General features: G+C 39.8%; 3 protein-coding genes across 9 annotated transcripts in view; 1 reads left to right on the forward strand and 2 right to left on the reverse strand.

Moving 5' to 3' along the window:
* The window catches only part of L2HGDH (L-2-hydroxyglutarate dehydrogenase), a 47,030-nt gene extending 45,756 nt beyond the window's left edge, over window positions 1-1,274 (reverse strand). Inside the window, exon 1 of the mRNA XM_043471628.1 lies at window positions 705-1,274. Within this exon, the coding sequence (XP_043327563.1) occupies window positions 705-844 (140 nt within the window). The 5' untranslated portion in view covers window positions 845-1,274. The remainder of the gene's footprint in view (window positions 1-704) is intronic.
* DMAC2L (distal membrane arm assembly component 2 like) lies at window positions 978-12,385 on the forward strand. Of its 3 annotated transcripts, none has more exons than XM_043471635.1 (6): window positions 1,000-1,079; window positions 7,785-7,837; window positions 7,960-8,071; window positions 8,954-9,162; window positions 9,731-9,902; window positions 11,700-12,385. In XM_043471635.1, exons 3-6 carry the CDS (start codon window positions 7,965-7,967, stop codon window positions 11,812-11,814), a joined length of 603 nt encoding a protein of 200 aa, XP_043327570.1. In that variant the 5' UTR covers window positions 1,000-1,079; window positions 7,785-7,837; window positions 7,960-7,964; the 3' UTR covers window positions 11,815-12,385. The 3 variants fall into 3 exon arrangements, with proteins under 3 accessions (XP_043327569.1, XP_043327570.1, XP_043327571.1); XM_043471636.1 differs by having other exon boundaries at window positions 9,731-9,877; XM_043471634.1 differs by lacking the exon at window positions 7,785-7,837 and having other exon boundaries at window positions 978-1,079.
* A 1,899-nt stretch (window positions 12,386-14,284) lies between these two features.
* Window positions 14,285-18,877, reverse strand: part of CDKL1 (cyclin dependent kinase like 1) — a 47,900-nt gene continuing 43,307 nt past the window's right edge. For 4 of the 5 annotated variants that reach the window (XM_043471629.1, XM_043471630.1, XM_043471632.1 and 1 more), the window contains 3 exons: window positions 18,110-18,166; window positions 16,685-16,939; window positions 14,285-14,990 (listed from right to left, as the gene is read on the reverse strand). In XM_043471629.1, coding sequence (XP_043327564.1) covers window positions 14,883-14,990; window positions 16,685-16,939; window positions 18,110-18,166 — 420 coding nt within the window. In that variant the 3' untranslated portion in view covers window positions 14,285-14,882. The remainder of the gene's footprint in view (window positions 14,991-16,684; window positions 16,940-18,109; window positions 18,167-18,877) is intronic. The other variant, XM_043471633.1, reaches the window with a different exon arrangement.

Here is an 18,877-nt window from a genome sequence, read left to right on the forward strand (position 1 = left end):
ATCCTCTGTTCCGCCAAGCTCCACTCACACTCATGTTGCCCACATGCTAGTTCCTGAAAAAGAGCCAAGAGCTTTCCAGCTTTGAAACCTTCACATAAACCACTCCCCATACAGAGAGCAGGTAAAAAACAGTAATTTCATACGTAATCTCCACATTTCAAATCACAGGACGCTGAATTCTGCGGGGTTTGATTAGCAGCTGAGTTGCTTCTCATACGGGCAACTCTATGCAGCCGTGTGTGTGCCAGGAACTAACTGATTTAAGACCGGTTTCAGATGTTCCAAGTAACATCAGGAAGGCCAGCGAACAAACAGCAAGTTTGACTGCTTAGTGTGTGAGGTCCTTTTAATCCTCAAAACGACCACTTGCGCGAGAGACCAGGTTCCGATTCACAACTGAGCCTTAAAGGAGCTTAAGTAACCCGCCCAGGGTTGAATGGGAAGCGGTGGAGTTGTATTCAAAGCCAGGACTGTTCTTGACCTCTACTCGACACTGCCTTTCTTATTCTTCTCCTCTCGCCCACAAGCCTACGAGTGATCCAGGCAGGTAGCTCCTGGGATCTGGGGCTAGAGCCCGGGCTTCACAGGATCCCGAGCTTCTCTCTCGCCGAGGACAGCGAAGAAAAGCAGAGGCAGAGGTCCAGCACTAGGCAACTCCAACAGAGGCAGCGCAGACCGCGGGGGGCGGGCCAGCGCGTACTCACCTGGTGCTGGCTCTGCGGCCACCCTGGCACAACAGCCGGGATTTCCCCGACGCGGGTGTGCGCGCCGCGGAGAAGCTCCCGGGGAAAATCCCGCGGGCCCGTCCGCAGACACCGCCCAGATAACGCAACGCTGGTACCATCGCTCGCGCCCCTTTCCCTGCCTCAAGCCCTAGAAGCCAGCCCTTGAGACCTGTAATGCCCGGGTCCCGGCGCCCTCTAGCCCCGCCCCCTAAGCAGAGGCCAATGAAGGGAACGCCTTCGCCCCACGTGGGCGCAGCCGCCAGTGGCCAATGAACGCGAGCGGCGGAGGGCGAAGGGCAGGCCTGCGCCGCCGTAGACGCTGGGGACGCTAGCTTGCTCCTTCCTTTTGACTCTGTGAGTAGACGAGCTAGGCCCCGAGAGGGGCGGGACTAGTGGTGGTCACCTTCTCCCCTTTCCCTTCTCCCATCGCTTGCCTAACTGAAAATCTGGCCCGCCGAGTCGCGCGTCCTCGAGCTGCAGAGCCCAGCGGACTTGGCGCCGCAGGAGAAAGTCTGGGGATGATGATGGTGAAAATTCTCGTTTGGGCAGGCCCGGAGGCTCTCCTTTCCTCCAGCTAGGCCCCGCCCCCAAGACCCCGCCCCCAAGACCTCGCCCCGTCTCCCTCGTGGCTCCGCCCTCTCAACCTCGCCTCTTCCTAGCCCCGCCCCGCGCCCCTTGCGGCTCCTTGCGGAGACTCTGTCTCCAACGCGTCTTCTAACAGAGCGGAGTGCTCACTAAAGGGCACTGTCCAGCCCTAACCTTCTCCAGACGGAGGCTCTGTCATGGCGACGCCTGATAGTCTGCTGTTTTCTGGCCATCCATATATGTGGCTCCTGACATGTCATTCGTTATTGGTCTTGTAAATATTGAGCGCATAAATGAACCAGACGGCTCGGTCTCTGCCATCATTTAGCGATCTGTTTCCTTTGTTTTTTTTTTTTTTTAATACTGGACTGACATGTAGTTTTAAATATGCTTTACGGGCCTGGAAGCAATGATTCACCCGTACATGTCACTTCACCCCTATTTAGCTGTAAAATGAGGGAAGTGGGCTGTGTAATCTCTGAAAGACCTGTGTTAAATTACGTGATCCTCTAGTTCTATGCCTAACTAACACATGTTGTCAGTGTTTGATGGAAGTTTTTTTTTTTTTTTTTTAATTTTTAGGGTCAGGACAGCTGAGCAAAACAAAAACAGAACGATGTAACTTTATTACTTTATTTGGATTTAGCAGATGGAGCAGTGGTAAAGAATATGCTTCCAGTGCCAGTGCAGGAGGCGCAGGTTCAGTCCCTGGGTCCGGAAGATCCCCTGGAGTAGGAAATGGCAACCCACTCCAGTATTTTTGCCTGGAAAATTCTGTGGACAGAGGAGCCTGGCGGCCTGCAGTCCATGGGGTCCAAAGAGTCGGACACCGCTGATCACCCCATGGGCACTAACTTTATAGCTGGAAGGACTTACACTTGCCTGTCTGAATTTGGCTCCAGTTATTAGTCGAATAGCTTGCAGAAGTGGAATCACAGAGGAAGCCCCCCTCTGTGAACTATGAGTGATGTAGAGTCCCCCTCATAGGACTTTTGTGTGGATTATGCAAGATAAGGCTCATCAGATGCTTAGCACAGTAAAGTGCTCAATAAAATGATGGTGTTTATTATGTTTATATGGTTTTTATCACCTGGATAGTTATACATATTTTCTTTATTTGTGAAAATAATGTGGAATGTTGCCTGCTTGTTCATCACAAATGAAAAATAAGATATGATTCATTGTTTAGTTCAGTTTTTAATTTTTTATTAGAATTTTTTTTAATATTTTGAATTTTGAGTTAATTGTAGATTTCCATGCAGTTGTAAGAAACAGTAGAGATCTTGTGTACCCTTTACCCAGTCTTCTCAAATAGTAACATCTTGTAAAAGTTTGATACAACAGCATAACCAGGAATAGCCCATGGATCTTATTCAGATAGCCTGTTTTGCATTTGTGTGTGTGTTTAGTCCTCTACAGATTTTATCACACCTGTCTAGATTCTTATTTTTGTTTTTTTTTGGTCATGCAGTGGGGCTTGTGGGATCTTAGTTCTCTGACTAGGGATGGAACCCTGACCCCTGGCAGTGAGAGCGTCCCAACCACTGGACCGCCAGGGACCTCCGCCTGTGTAGAATGTTGTATCCATCACAGGCAAGCTATAGCACAGATCCATCACCAAGATCCCTACAGCAAGGCACCCTCTTCCCCATTCCGTTCTCACTTTCTAAAATTTTGACATCTCAAGAATGTTACATAAACAAAATTATATAGTATGTAACTTTTTGGAATTGACTTTTTCACTTAGCATTATCCCATGAGATCCATCCAAATTGCTGCATGTATTGATGGTTCATTCTGTCTTATTGCCGAGAAGTAATTCATGGTATGAATGTACCACAACATGCTTAAACCATTCACCCTTTGGAGGATATCTGAGTTACTTCTAGTTTTTTTTTTTTGCTATTTTGAATAAAGCTGCTATGAAACTTAGTGTACAGCTTCTTGTGTGAGCCTGTTTTTGTTTCTCTGGGGTAAGTGCCCAAGAGTCCAATTGCTGGGTCATCCGATAAGCACATGTTTAGCTTTGTAAGAAAGCGCCAAACTCCTTTCCAAAGTGGCTGTACCATTTTACATTCCCACCAGCAATGTTGAGTGATCCAGTTCCTCTTCAGTGTTGCCAGCTTTTGGTACTATCACTGTTTTTTATTTTAACCACTGCACAGGATTGTAGTAGATTTGTTACTAGGTTGAGTATAGAATTATACAATCTAGGGTCTGTGGTCAGGCTTTCATGAATCAGTCCATAGTAGTGGCTGTTTTACTCTTCAGTGATTTTGAGCTTTGAGCTTATACTTCCTAGTTTAGCAAAGTGAAAGAACTCAAAATACACACGTACTTTTTATAAAATTTTCTCTGCTTAACTTCTCGCCTAGGCTTGACTGTACATTAATTTGTTTCATCTCGATTATCTCAAATCAAGAACTCACCTTACATTCATTGACCCTGTAATGTCTTTGGCTAGAGACATTTGTTTTCCGGCCACCACACCCTCCTGAAGCTAAGAATTCATGTTCACCTTCCATCTAGGTCAGAACCCATAAGAAGTTAGTTCAGTGAGTGTCAAGTGATACTGGCCTAGGGTAACTTTGGGGACCTTTGCTTCTAATTCCTAAGGAAGTGCTCTGTCACTTTATTTCACTAGACTCTAGATACATCAGGAATAAGAACTGGCATGAGTAATGGATGATTTCCAGTGAAGTGGGGTTATAATCTGGGGGGTAAACTCCCCAATTCTGATACCACCTCACCCTTCTCTCCACACTTTCACTGCCCTCAAGAACAGGTTGGCTAGTTTAGTCTTTTTGACCCCTGAATTAGCCATCATTTTGAATAGCCCACCTTAGTAATTATGTTTAATATGTAAAAAGAGAACTTGCATTTTTTAAAAGAAACTTGTTTTTATGCAAATTGGAGAACTCTCCATCTCCTGTTTTGAGGCACACATTAGAGGTCTGGCCTTCTCTAAGTCACAAACTTACTATCAACTTTTGGAAACATCTGTTAAAAGCTTATGGCTCCAAGCCATATTATGATAGTAAGAAGAATTTTTAAAATAATTTGAATTCCTGAGTTATTTATCACAGCAGTAACTTAGTAATGTTTGTTTTTTAACTTGAGTTTGAGTGGTTTCTTTTAATTTGTGTGCCTAGTCACTCAGTTGTGTCTGACTCATGGACTGTGGCCTGCCAGGTTCTTCTGTCCGTGGAATATTCCAGGCAAGAATGCTAAAGTGGGTTGCCATTTCCTTCTTCAGGGGATTTTCCCAACTAGGAATCAAACCCGAGTCTCCTGTGTCTCCTGCGTTGCAGTTAGATTCCTTATCTGCTGAGCCTTCCCGGAAGCCCTTCTTTTAATTTATTAAAGCTAAATTCACCAACTCACCACCAGAGGTCTCCCCTTTCCCTCTAGAAAGCATTCTTAGAGGTTCAGTTCAGTTCAGTTCAGTTCAGTTCAGTCGCTCAGTCGTGTCCGACTCTTTGGGACCCCATGAATCACAGCACGCCAGGCCTCCCTGTCCATCACAAACTCCCGGAGTCTACCCAAACCCATGCCCATTGAGTCAGTGATGCCATCCAGCCATCTCATCCTCTGTTGTCCCCTTCTCCTCCTGCCCCCCAATCCCTTCTAGCATCAGGGTCTTTTCCAATGAGTCAGTTCTTCTCATTAGGTGGCCAAAGTTTGGGAGTTTCAGCTTCAGCATCAGTCCTTCCAGTGAACACCCAGGACTGATCTCCTTTAGGATGGACTGGATGGATCTCCTTGCAGTCCAACGGACTCTCAAGAGTCTTCTCCAACACCACAGTTCAAAAGCATCAATTCTTCTGTGCTCAGCTTTCTTCACAGTCCAACTCACATCCATACATGACCACTGGAAAAACCACAGCCTTGACTAGACGGACCTTTGTTGGCAAAGTAATGTCTCTGCTTTTTAATATGCTATCTAGGTTGGTCATAACTTTCCTTCCAAGGAGTAAGCGTCTTTTAATTTCATGGCTGCAATCACCATCTGCAGTGATTTTGGAGCCCCCAAAAATAAAGTTTGACACTTTCCACATCTATTTCCCATGAAGTGATGGGACCAGATGCCATGATCTTAGTTTTCTGAATGTCGAGCTTTAAGCAAACTTTTTCACTCTCCTCTTTCACTTTCATCAAGAGGCTTTTCAGTTCCTCTTCACTTTCTGCCATAAGGGTGGTCTCATCTGCGTATCTGAGGTTACTGATATTTCTCCCGGCAATCTTGATTCCAGCTTGTGCTTTTTCCAGCCCAGCGTTTCTCATGATGTACTCTGCATATAAGTTAAATAAGCAGCATGACAGTATACAGCCTTGACGTACTCCTTTTCCTATTTGGAACCAGTCTGTTGTTCCATGTCCAGTTCTAACTGTTGCTTCCTGACCTGCATATAGGTTTCTCAGGAGGCAGGTCAGGTGGTCTGGTATTCCCATCTCTCAGAATTTTCCACATGCTTGAATTCATTTGAAATTCTCAGTATCAGTTATTAACAAAATTACAGTTGAGAATGCAAAAACCTACCAGTTATTTTTTTTAGGTTTACTGAAAAATAAAAACTTAATTTTCATGTTTAAATTATTTTGAATATAATATCCAGTATTTCTAGAGATCATAAGCTGAAGTAAATTTGATCTTTCTCTTAAGCTGAAAGATAAGGTTGACCAAAATGAATCAAGTGACTTCAGTTTTCATACTTCTCTAATTTTTCTGCTTAATGACAGTTTCTTTGTTTCTGCATGAAAACTTATCAGCCATTGAAGATTGTTAATTCCAAATATTTATTGAGTTTGCATTAGGGGATCGTGCTGTGTCCGGTGTTAGGGATAATTGAAATGAATGTGTGATTTTTGCTCTTCATTTTGCTCTGCATACTTTTCTTCACATCTTTAAATATTTATTGCTTGAATGAATAGATGGATGGAGATGGTATTTGAATAAAGTCTTGAGGTTGGGGAAGATTTCCATAGAGGGACAGGGAGGACACTAGGAGGGAACAGTCTGAGATGAATCTGGAAAAACCCAATTTGTAAATATGGTTGGCAGCCAAAGGAGTTACTGAAGTGGGCACAGGTGGTGAGAGATTAACCAAAAGCAGTGAAGATCTGAGAATGTGGGAGGAAGTGTTTATAGCATGGGGACAAGTTTGTAGTAATGAAGGCAGAGTAATGGCGGAAAAGCAGGGAAGAAGGTAGTAGATGACCCCAGGGTACTGTCCCCAGACCACAGCTCTCATTGTTCACAGCCTCAACATCCTCGGGCATTTCCTCAGCTCTAAGGTGGTTCCCTCTCAGGACTCTTTCTAGTCCTCTTCTTTTTCTTGAGTCCTAGAACCATTCTAGGACTGAGGAAAGAGCCCTTGACTAATAGGGGCGAAAGCTAGGTTCAGAAGGTTTCAGCACTGCATTGCTAACAATTAGCCATGAACCACTGGGCAAGTCCCTTGAAACACATGCATTTACTAATACCCCACCTTCTTCCAGGATTTTAGGGTGTCAGTGAGTTACTTAATATCAGGGCTTCAGTTTCCTCATCTCTGAATGACCCTCATTCTTGCTGCTGCTGTCTGAGTAACATTCCTGAAGCATAGTTCTGACCATGCCAGTGCTCTGTGCTGAAAACTCAGTGACTCCTAGCTATCTGCAGAAGCCAGATTCGCTGGCTGATCACAGGAGACCCTTCCCGTTGTGACTGTGTACATTGTCTGTCTCCTCATGACCCCCATGTTCTAAGCCAACTGAACTACAGTAAGCCCTAAACATTCCCACCACAGCTAGTCACCTGACCTACCTTTTCTTGGCATCTCTGTCTGTTGAAATCCTTGTTTGTCTTTAACTCTTTTGAGGTATTTTTCAGGTTCCATCATTTATTTTATCTGGTGACTTGTTTTAGCTCACTCTACCCTGCATTAAGTTGTCAGCTCCTCAAAGACAATGTGTCATTTGTCTGTGTTTTCCCCCCACCTGGCACTTTAAGTCAGGTTGAGACCCGGTTCTGAAATCACTTTCTCAACTCATGGTTATGGATTTTTACAGCTGGAAATCATCTGAGCAAATCATCTCATTTTATAAATGAGAAAACCAAGGGTCAGAGAGGTTAAGTTGCTTGTCCAATCTTTCCCAGCTGTCCTGGCATAGTTCTTGGTTTGCACTGTTCTGGGGACACTGCTTACAATCTTGTCATAGGAAGACCTAGTTCCATGATTCCTCTCCTTTTCTGGATGTAAGTGTCTTAACCTTGACACATTGCTCCTTAGATGACTTTAGTTTGTCATTTTGATACTGGAAATGTGGATCGGGACTGGAAGTGGTTTCGGTAAATCTGTAGCTGCGCTACCTGAATGGACACCAGGTGGCGCCACTGCAGGCGGACTCCAACTGAAGATCGAACAAGTATAACAATGTCAAGGCTGGGAGGAACCACAGAGACCATCCAATTCTGTCTCTCCTTCTTTGCAGCAAAAGAAACCAAAAAAACAAACAGCAGTAACTTGCTCAGTAACTACTGAGGGGTAAGTGAGTCAGCTTTATCATCCCAAGAGCATTGAGTCTGAAGTTGTGAAGTAAGTTACTGTATGTATGGATTCTGATTGCCAACTGATGATCTAATATGAATACTATTTTCTGTGTCTAGAGCAAATGATGCTGTTTGGAAAAATTTCCCAGCAGCTCTGTGGCTTAAAGAAACTCCCATGGTCAAGTGACTCCCGATACTTCTGGGGCTGGTTGAATGCGGTGTTTAATAAGTAAGTTACCCTTACTAAAGTGAAGAAACATGGAGATTGTTTCAGCTCGATGAGTTCCCAGTGGCTAATTTGGTTTTCTTATATTTCAGATGTTATTTGTGTTGTGTATGCAGTATCCTAATTTTCTTTTTAAAAAAATTGAATAAAGACAAAAAAAAGATAGGTTATAGAATATTAACTGTAACTGACTGGGTTGCAGGACTTCAGTGATTCTTTTTATTCATTCTTTCAGTGCCTTTCAAGCTTTTTGAAATGATCTTTTATTATTTTTATAATCAGAAAAGCTCAGTAATGTTAGGATATTTTATTCTGTGACTTAAGCAATGTAGTTAACCTTTTGAATACTATCAAGTGAATTCAAGTTTTAAAAATGTTATTTGGTGGCATGCTTATTTTGAAACTGGCAAAACTAACCTCCTCATTGCTTAATACAGCATTAATACCACTAACTAGAGGAAAAGGCATGTGTAAAAATTAATAAAGGTTACTGAAGGACATTAATTTGAACAAATGTTCAAAATTATTCCCTTTTTTAATCTTTTATCATTAATAAAAATTATAACCAAGGGTTGTCATTTGTTCAATACATAGTTACTGAGTATCTCCAGTCAAGCTACTATGCTGTGTACGAGTCAATGAAGACCCGTCTCTGCCTGATAAACTCAGATTTAAAAAAAAAAATGCTTTGACAGCATTCGCTTGAAAGCAAAAGCAAAAATGGTAGCAAGTAGAGCTACCATTGAGTGTTTTCTTTACATGGATTTATCGCCCTCCTCATCACATGAAGTGAAAAGTAGTTGCTATTCTGTATGTATGTTGGTGAACATAGCTAAGAAGCTAGGGACTATAGTAAAAACTACCTGCTTTTGTTCTCGTCCCCAGAGTGGATCACGACCGCATCAGGGACGTTGGTCCCGACAGGGCGGCGTCAGAGTGGCTGTTGCGCTGTGGGGCCATGGTGCGCTACCACGGCCAGGAGAGGTGGCAGAAGGACTACAACCATCTGCCAACAGGCCCTCTGGACAAATACAAGATTCAGGCTATTGATGCCACTGAGTCCTGTATCATGAGCATTGGATTTGATCACATGGGTCAGTCCTCTACCACTTGTCATGGGAAATGTGGGTGGTTTGCAATGACCTTTGGTTGCAGTTGACTCACTTTTATAGTCACACGGGTGTCCTTCTCGTCCTTTTCAGTCCAATCCAGCTTGTATCTTCGTGTGTATGATATTTATTTTTAAGTTACATAGAGGTTACAAGTACCCTCCTCTCCTTTCTCTCCACACTAAACTGTGGTTTATTGACTTAATATTTAAGGTCTTGTTTGTCAAACTATCTTTGTCAAACTTCTGTCATTGAGTAACCCTGACTAATATAGAAATAATTATATCCACACGGCCTCTGCTTGTGTGGGCATTTCATTCCTCACTGCATGGGCATCTGACTGTAGAATGGCCCTGTCTGTCAGCACAACCCATGTAGTGAATACTTTGTGTGGTTAATAGGGTGACTAATTGTTCCAGTTTTCCTGGGCTTAAGAGGTTTCCTAGGACTTAGGACTTTCAGGCCTTACACCAGAACAGTCCTGGGCTAACTAGGAGAGTTGATCATCTTAATGGTAAAGCAGGTTCTTAAACTGTACTTTTTTCCCCTCCAGAAGGCCTACAGTATGTTGAAAAAATAAGACTATGCAAGTGTCACTATATTGAGGATGGTTGTTTGGAGAGACTTAGCCAACTTGAAAATTTACAAAAAAGCATGTTGGAAATGGAAATAATTTCATGTGGGAATATCACAGACAAAGGTATCATTGCTTTGCATCATTTCAGGTAGGTGGTCAGAGTCAAAATGGAAACTTGATAATCATGTTAAGGTGAATAATCAGTTAAAACAGTTGAGAGATGGTATCTTTTTTTAATTCTGAAAAACAGAATTTAAAAAAATGATTTAACCTTCAGCCACAATACTTTAAAACAGTTGAAGTTATCAACTTTAATATCTTATAGTTGTATTGCATTTTTTAGGAAGCATCTTTTTTAAAAAAATCAATTACATAAAGCACCTAGTATGATGCCTATTACAGTTGTTGGTGCTCTCAGTAAACATTAGCTATTATACTTCCTCCTCCTCTTTTTTTTCCTCCTCATCTTTTAAAGTAATTTTCCCCCATGTTCTGCCAATAAACTCAGCATCACAGGAACTTTGAGAAATTTTAAACATTAGAACCAAAAGTACAAGATTGTCTCTTACATTAGTTCAGGCTTTGTGGCTTCATCTCTTAATAGAAACTTGAATTGTTTTAAGAACTTCCCCAGTTTCTTTTCCTTTCTAGGTTAAGATTCATATTTTTAAAATTCAATTTCACTTAAAATAAAAGCAGAAACATGACACAGTTCACCCATTCTTCCTGCTTCTCACCCCATTTTGGCAATAACCACCAATCTGTTTTGTGTATCTATGAGCGTGCTTATTTATTTTTAGCTTCCACATACAGGAGATCGTACAGTATTTGTCTTTCTCTATCTGACTTACTTCACTTAGCATAATACCCTCGAGGTCCATCGGGTTTGCCGCCAATGCAGAATTTTATTCTTTTTTATGGCTCAATACTACATATATGCATATACCGTATTTCCTTTATCCATTGGTCATCAGTGGCCTTGCGGTTGTTTCTGTATATTGACTGTTGTAAATAATGCTGCACTGAACAGGGGTGTGCAGATGTCTTGTTGAGTTAGTGTTTTTGTTTTCTTCAGATAAACACTGAAACAAAGAATTGTTGAATCATATGGTAGTTCTTTTTTAATTTTTTGAGGAATCTTTATGCTGTTTTTCGTATGACTGCCCCAATTTACAGTCCCATCAACCATGCACAAAGATTCCCTTTCCTCTACATCCTCGCCAACACTTATTTCTAGTCTTTTGATAGCAGCCATTCTAACAAGTGTAAGGTGCTATCTCATTGTGGTTTTGATTTGCATTTCCCTGATAATGATGTAGCATATCTTTTCATGTACCTGTTCTCCATCTGTATGCCCTCTTTGGAAAAACGTCTATTCAGATGTTTTGCCCATTTTAAAAATTGGATTGTGCGGGTTTTTTGCTATTGAGTTGTATGAATTTATACATTTTGGATATTAGCCCCTTATCAGATATATGACTTGCAGATATTTTCTCCTGTTCAGTAGATTGCCTTTTCATTTTGTTAATGGTTTTCTTTGCTGTGCAGAAGCCTTTCAACTTGATGTAGTTCCACGTGTTTATTTTTGCTTTAATTGTTTTTTAGTGTCAGATTCAAAAAATCATAACTACAACTGATGTCATATTTTATATTTAACATGCAAAGGAGTTCTATGCCATAATATACATATTTGGAAAAACTCAGCAGAATTATTGACATAACCAGAACAACTAAACTTTCCAAAGTCTAGATTAGTTCCTAGCGTAAATTTCATTTAAAGTAGTACTCTAAGACTACTGTTCTAAAAGTTATTTTGAATGTGTAGGATGATATGAACACACACTGTGTGTAATTTCTTAAAAAGCCAATAAAACAAGTTTATTTTTAATGTTATAAGAGTAAAGGCCAAATTACATTAACTTTTAAAAATTTCTTTTTTTTACAGGAACCTCAAGTATTTGTTCCTAAGTGATCTTCCTGGAGTAAAAGAAAAAGAAAAAATTGTTCAAGCCTTTAAGACATCACTGCCTTCTCTGGAGCTAAAATTAGACTTGAAGTAAAATAATATTTCAATAAGTATCTTAATTCAGTGTAGAGTGTCATTTTAAATTGATCCTTCACAGCAGTAAATATTATATAATTATCAGCAGAACTATAAGGATGTTATGACATTCTAGCAGAGTCCATCATGTAGAAAATAAACATTCAGATGTGATTCACTAAAATTACTAAGTTGTAAGTAAGAATTTATGTACACTAAATCATATTAAGTGCAAATCAGATACCCTTTTAATTTTAATATATTCTTTATTTTATAATGGTATCTATATAAATATCTGATATAGATACTTAAGTTCTTTAAAATGATTTAAATGTACTGTACAGATATTTATTTTTTAACAGTAATTTGTTTCATTTTAAAGTTATTGAAGTTGGTTACTATAAATGTACAATTATGAAAAACTGAAAGCTAAATTTCCAATTCATTGATGGAATCAATTATGCAAAGTAATCAGAGGTTACTGGAGCGTTCCCATTGCTTCCCAGGATTTGCATGCATTTCTCATGATCCTGCATATCTGTGCTCTTTGTAACATACATCCTTCCTCTGAATAAACAGTTTCTGGCTAATTTGTCTAGTCTGTAGGCTTAATCTGGTGTTTTATTAAAACTAGACATAAATACTTGGCTGGATTTAAACAACTTTGCTTATTCCAATAAACCAGAGGAAACAATGATGAAGACCAGCACAGCTTTACCTATTTTTTGCTTAAATTTAAAAACTGCTTAAAGAGGAAAAATTTAACATGTCAATTAGAATTTGTATTCCCTCACATATGTTGGATAGTATTTCCCATGAGTATGAGCACAAAATTCACTTTATGTCTAGAATGCAGTGATAACAAATATCATAAATAGATAAAATCAGATCTTTATTTTTACCTGTTTGAAATGGCCCTGATTCTATTATTGTTAGTTATATGCCAACTTGTTTGTGGATGTCTGTATGTTTGAACATTATTCTGTTGGATATAACCTTGACTGGAGATAGTTTTAAAAGAAACACTTTCTGTGATGCACCCTTATAGTAGAAAAATGAATTTTAGTTGTGTTTAGAAACTGGATTATATAAATAGCATGTGCTATAAATGATATGCTGTTTACTAATATAATTGCCACTGTCATTTAAAAAATCAGAAAATGTTTGTCTCATGTGAAACAATGGTGATTCCGTGATGAAGAAAGGATCACGGATATGGTTAAGTATAAGCATACATTTTATAGAAGTCAGAAAAACATGACCACTTCTATCTCAGGTTTGTTTGATTACTATGTGATGAAGCAACTGATTGACCACAAGTTAGTCTGGAGATACTTTTCTATTCTGAATGGAATTCTTTAAAAATACTGGATAAATTAGGTAGTTACAGTCATCTGCCTCGTCAAGTGCATTGTTAGGGGTAAGGAAAAAAGAAAATACAAAATTTACACTATTGCAGAAGTTGGATGTCCTTCTTTGTCATTTGAATCAAAGTCTATCTAACAAGAATTAGATTATATTGTGACTGGTTATTTAGCCCACTGTCAGCTCTATGCAAGAAGCTACTACATACATCAGGAAGCCTCAGGCTATCATTAAACTGGCTGGGGTAGTCAAAATTATTGAACAGATGCCAGAATTTGGTAGATCACTGTGCAGTAAGTGAAAACAGTCAAATGCTGTCATGAAGAAAATTAATATAGCAGTAAACTGAACTGCAGAAGAAATGTTTTGAAGATACAGTAAACAGTAAAGTACATCTTCAAAAACCATGGCCACGAACTGCTACGAAATAGCAGCACATCGATCAAAAATGGGGTTGAACAATAAGAAACAGACATCAGCTTCATATTGCCCTTATGTCCAGGGGACAAAGATGAAAAAGCTTTTTGAATAGAAACAATAGGCCAAATCAAAGCTAATTATATGTCATCATTTTAAGTATCACTGTACAATGCTAGCAATTCTCAATAATATCACTTTGGCCTATTATTGTTAGCGTTTAGTTACTAGGTTAGTATATATACACACATATAGGCGTGTGCAGTATACATATGTATACAACATATACATAGAGTGTAAAAAGATATTTCAGGGAAAATATCAACTTAAAACATAATGTCTCTTATGACCCAAGTGAAAATTTATAAGCAGTTTCTTCCAAAACCCAGATCACTGTATATAATCCTGCCTGTTGCTCTGTCTCCAGGTCTGAGGCTGAACTGGAGAGAATGGAGTATTACTTTCAGGCTGGCAGGATCAGTTCTTGCAAAGCCTGTAGATCTTGTTCTACCCCTTGGTCAACGGCCAAGCTTCATGCCATTGTTTGCAAGGGTAACTGGGTGAACAAATGTCGACAGATTATAGTCAACCCATCTTGCCTGCAAAAATGACTAAGATGCATCATTTACCAAAAGTAAAGACCAAAGTATATGTAAGAAGTGTCTATAAACACATCACTAAATGTATAAGCAGATAAATTACAGTCCTTTTATGATAATCCATATGATTTTAAATATTTTGAATGACTCAAATATTCAAGAAGTTTCCACATATAAAAATCAAGAACTAGAACAAGCAGGAAATGGAATTTTAAACATTTTGCTTTTAAGAACTAAAACCCTCCTTAAATATGATGAGAAAATCTCAAGAGGCAGGAGATAGGACTCAAAGCAACAGAGATCCAAAAAAAAATATGTGGGTATTCTGTAATCCATTTTCACTTGTTCTATCTGGTACGATTATAGCATAAATCTTTTTTTTTTTTCTTGCATCTCTATTTTGCCAGTAGTATGGACGAGTACAGTAGATACAGTTTATATTCTGCCCATCAGCTCAGCTACCTAGATACAATAAAAATACAAGTGAAAATCCAAAGAAGTTGTTCCTTTCTGTTCTGGACAGCATCGTCATGCATGGAAGACTGCTTCTGGAATTTTCCTTCACATCTTGCCATGTGGCCTCCCCCACTTAGCTACTTAAGTTTTCTCCTGAGGCTTTTTCCAACGTTGTGATTGTTTTCAACCATGTGTGTTTTATTCAAATTGATGACCGACTCTTTTTTTTTATCATCAATCTCCAAGCTGTTTAAATGTTTGGAAAGTGGTAGTTAAGTTTCTTGGTGTTATAGCAATATTTCTTGTTATCCAGAGCTGGAAGGATGCTGCTGCTGGTCAGCTGAGGTAGGCACTGCAACTGAAAATATGAAACAGAATTACGTTCAGTGCCACACGCTTTCTTCATTATCCATAACATATTCAAAAAAAGGTAAATAATTTTTTCAGCACAAAAATACTCTTTCTGCATAGAATCCGGGATCTGAGAGAGAACAGAATGTTTACATCTGGACCTCAGGGGCTTCAATCAAGATGGAGGAATTGAGGGACATGGAGCTCATGGCCTCCTATAAATCTGGTCTCTGCTTTTCCTTTTCAAGATTTATTGTTTATTATAAAGCAAAACATGTACATTAAAGGAAATTTAGAGGATATGAAAAGGAAGGAGTAATCTACATGTTAACCTTATTGGGGAAAAAGCACAGATTCACAGGAGTTAAGAGCTTGCTGGGAACTTAGGGACCATTTAAGCCAATACCTTGTCTTACAGCAAAGAAAACTGATGTCTGAAGCATTCAGATGGCCACCTACTACCTTACTTAAAATGGCAACCCACTCCAGTATTCTTGCCTGGAGAATCCCATGGACGGAGGAGCCTGGTGGGTCCACGGGGTCACTAAGAGTCGGACATGACTGAGCGACTTCACTTCACTTCACACCTTACTTAAAAAGGCAAAACTGCTCCTTTAATGCTGCCAGAAAATGTTTGAATTCATCCTCAATGTCAAACAAAAGCAAGGGAACACATATTTTTTATGGTACTATATGGACTTAGGTTTCTAAAAAACGAATACTTTTCAGGACTTGTGAATCAAACCTACAAGCGATATACAAATTAGTGAGGTTCCCCTATTCTTTCAGGTAAAAATATTTCTATCAAGACCCTTTACTCCTGAACACAAAGAAACAGTAAGGTAAGGGGCAACTCTGAGGAGAAAGTCTATCTCCAGTCTGGTTTGTATGAAAAGCATTCTTAACTTCCTAACTCTGGTCTATTTCAGGGCACTGGGTTTCATGCTGTACCTGTTCCTAATGGACCATCCACCCTCTTCTCTCCTCCAAACCTCACAGACACCACCCAGATGCCACTCAGCAGTGGAAGCTTCAAAGGGAAAGACTAAGGCAAGATAATTTAAAGCTTAAGGGGCACCTGAGCAGATCCAGAAGCAATTGGGAGCAGCCAGCTCATCCTAACTGTGGTTCCAACTACAATCCATTCTAAATCATTACAGCTCTTGGCTTATGACAAGACCCTTAATGCAAGGCCACTCTTCCCACTTTACAGCAATCACAAATCTTCCCAGGCTCCCAGTGTGCAGCCTGGATAGCGTGCTCTGGTTAAACAAACTGTTCTGCCGTGCTCATTGAAAGCACTCATCACCACATTTACCGTAGCCAACTCTGATGATTAACGGGCCAAGGAGGAAAACAGTTCCTTTTTCAGATAAAGCTGGAATGTCAATCAATACTGAAGGTAAACATGATGACAGAGAGCTGCCTGGGTAAATTTAATTTCCTTTTTCAAAGCACAAGAAGCATGCTCAGCGGGATTCACACCCTGGTCTCCGTCTGGTCTCTGTCTGTGCTTCTGCACCCCAAAAGCCCTGGCCCCTGGGTGGCAGCAGGGAGCCACTAGGCAAGGGCATCTTTAGGCTTCAGGAAGAAGGGCCCTTAACAGGTAAGTGTCTCTGGGACCCTGGCCGGTAGATCTTGTGACCTGTGTGTCCTCACGCAAGAATAACAGGATGCTGGAACTGCAAGCCACAACCTCACTTCAAGTACAGATTCAGACTCTCTGTACCAGACGGCAGGTATGAACTCATTTGAAATTGCAACCTCGCATGTTTCTGTAAAGCAGTGCCCCATGTTTACCCCCGGCAAGTGCTTTCGGCTCTGTCGTAGGGTCTTCTTTGTTGGTTTCTCCTGCTCTTTTGCCGAATCCCCCGTTCCTCTGATACTGTCAAAATACGAATGCTGCAACAGCTGCTCACACGTCAGTCTCTCGGCAGGATTCATGTGGAGACAGCCCTAAGAGAACAGAAAATCCCCTCTTCTTACTCTCTCAAACTGTATAAACTTATTAATATCATTTTTTCTTCTTTGAAATATTAAACTCTTCAGTCGGGAACGAAAGGAGGAAAAAGAAAAACACACCAATCATGACTTTCATTCCTTCCATAATCATTCCTGAATGGGTAACCACATAATGAATTAATAAATAGTTTCTAGGAATAGTAACAAATCATTTTCTTCACCTTGTTCTGTTCTTGAGGCATTCGGTGCTCTGCCCTGAGAGAATAGGACATGATTTTTGAGTTCACCTCAGTGTCCCACTAGAATAATCCTCCTAACCCATTTTGGGCACTTGACTGTACTTTGTAAAAGCTAGTTTTTTTATTTAAAAAATAATACCTACACATGATGAACATAAACTTCATACAGTATGTAGCAAAGTCTCTCCATCAATCTAGTTCTCCCATTCTGTCATCTAAAATCAGTCATTTTTTGTATATTCTTCCAGAAATAGCCTATGTATTACATGTATGTAAGGAAGAAGAGACATACCTCTCTTTATGTTACATCATTCTTAACTATTTCCTATGCCAGTAAATAGGCTAGCGGGCTCATACTTGGATAGATTAAATCTCACAATTACATACCTCAAGGAACTGTCTCATTTCTAAAATTATAAATGCATCAGTAAATGTTTTAAATACTTTTTGTAATGGGTGGGACATTGACCTTAACTTGCAAATATTTTAATTGGTACCTTATTTTACACAAGGACTATATACTTTTGAAAATGTGTATGGAAATCAAATTTTAAAGTTGAAACCTACTTTCAATATATTATAGAGTTGGTTATTTAAAAGAATCCTATGGCTAAGCAGTTGTTTGTTGTTTTTTTTTTTTTAAGAAAAGGATCCTTTTTGTAAAACAAACATCCCTCCTCTTAAATTTCTATTTTGTGTAAATTTACATTTCAAGTACAATATTAGGGTTATTTAAAGTGAAAAATACTTTCAGATGTTTTCACTGTTATGTGACTCATTTTAAAAATGAAAAGTACATATACTTTTCAAGTGAGAAGAATTCTAAAAGGAATACTTTTCAATCCATGGATTGACATAAATCATTCAGATTCCCCAATGATACAGTTGTCCGTATTCCCAGGTCTGTTGGAAGCCATGATTTTACCTTTAAGAGGCCCAGGGCAGGATAAGAGATGTTTGGAAATTTTAATTCAAGCGGTTCCTGTTGAAAAAGAAAGAAAGAAAACAGGGATTTTATTTACAGCATATATTCAAATATCAAGTTAGTTCAGATTGAATTTTTGAGTGCGAGAAACATCTTCCTGGAATCTTTTTTGCCTCCTCCACCCTCTGCCCACCCTACCTCCCACCTATGTCTGTTTCATAAGTTCCTTCTTTCCCCACTTCCAAAATGTTTTATAAGCTTATACTCTCCCCCATCCTCCAAACTGCTTTTCCAAAATTTCTTCCTAACCATTTACCCCCTTTACTTCCTAAAGAACAGATTCAGGTAGTAAACGGTGAGGGAATACTAATAAAAAAAAAAAAAAAACACTCGTCAAGCAATTGTTATTTCCCTGTTTTCTTCTCCAATTTATATAACTTGCCTTGTCTCAGAATAACGTTTGTCATTTCTAGAAAGGGGTCCTAATTATGGCATTTATTGACATTTACCTAAAGGGAACTATGTAACAAAGATTTTTTTTTTCCCCTACCCAGGTGAACAGATGTTCTTGGTTTTCTGGAATAAACACTGTTCTCTCCTCCCACAGGAGCCTGCTGTCCCCCTGATTATCCTACTGTTTAAAGAGTCTCCTGAGCAGATATCCATCAATCTCCCTTTGGCCATTTAAGGCTATTTTGCTCTGGTCACAAGCAGGCGACAATCAGGAATAAGAAACACTATAAAATAGAAGGAATGCCGTATGTCAGG

Source organism: Cervus canadensis, chromosome 6 (genome assembly GCF_019320065.1).
Source record: "Cervus canadensis isolate Bull #8, Minnesota chromosome 6, ASM1932006v1, whole genome shotgun sequence".
Classification (NCBI taxonomy): Eukaryota; Metazoa; Chordata; class Mammalia; order Artiodactyla; family Cervidae; genus Cervus; species Cervus canadensis.

What these genes read in the sequence shown, in the direction of transcription:
- DMAC2L (XM_043471634.1), top strand. Translation starts at nt 7,965, where the DNA reads ATGATGCTGTTTGGAAAAATTTCCCAGCAGCTCTGTGGCTTAAAGAAA. An exon ending in TTGAATGCGGTGTTTAATAA is followed by an intron (nt 8,072 to 8,953) that starts GTAAGTTACCCT and finishes TCTCGTCCCCAG; the next exon opens with AGTGGATCACGACCGCATCA. An exon ending in ATTGCTTTGCATCATTTCAG is followed by an intron (nt 9,903 to 11,699) that starts GTAGGTGGTCAG and finishes TTTTTTTTACAG; the next exon opens with GAACCTCAAGTATTTGTTCC.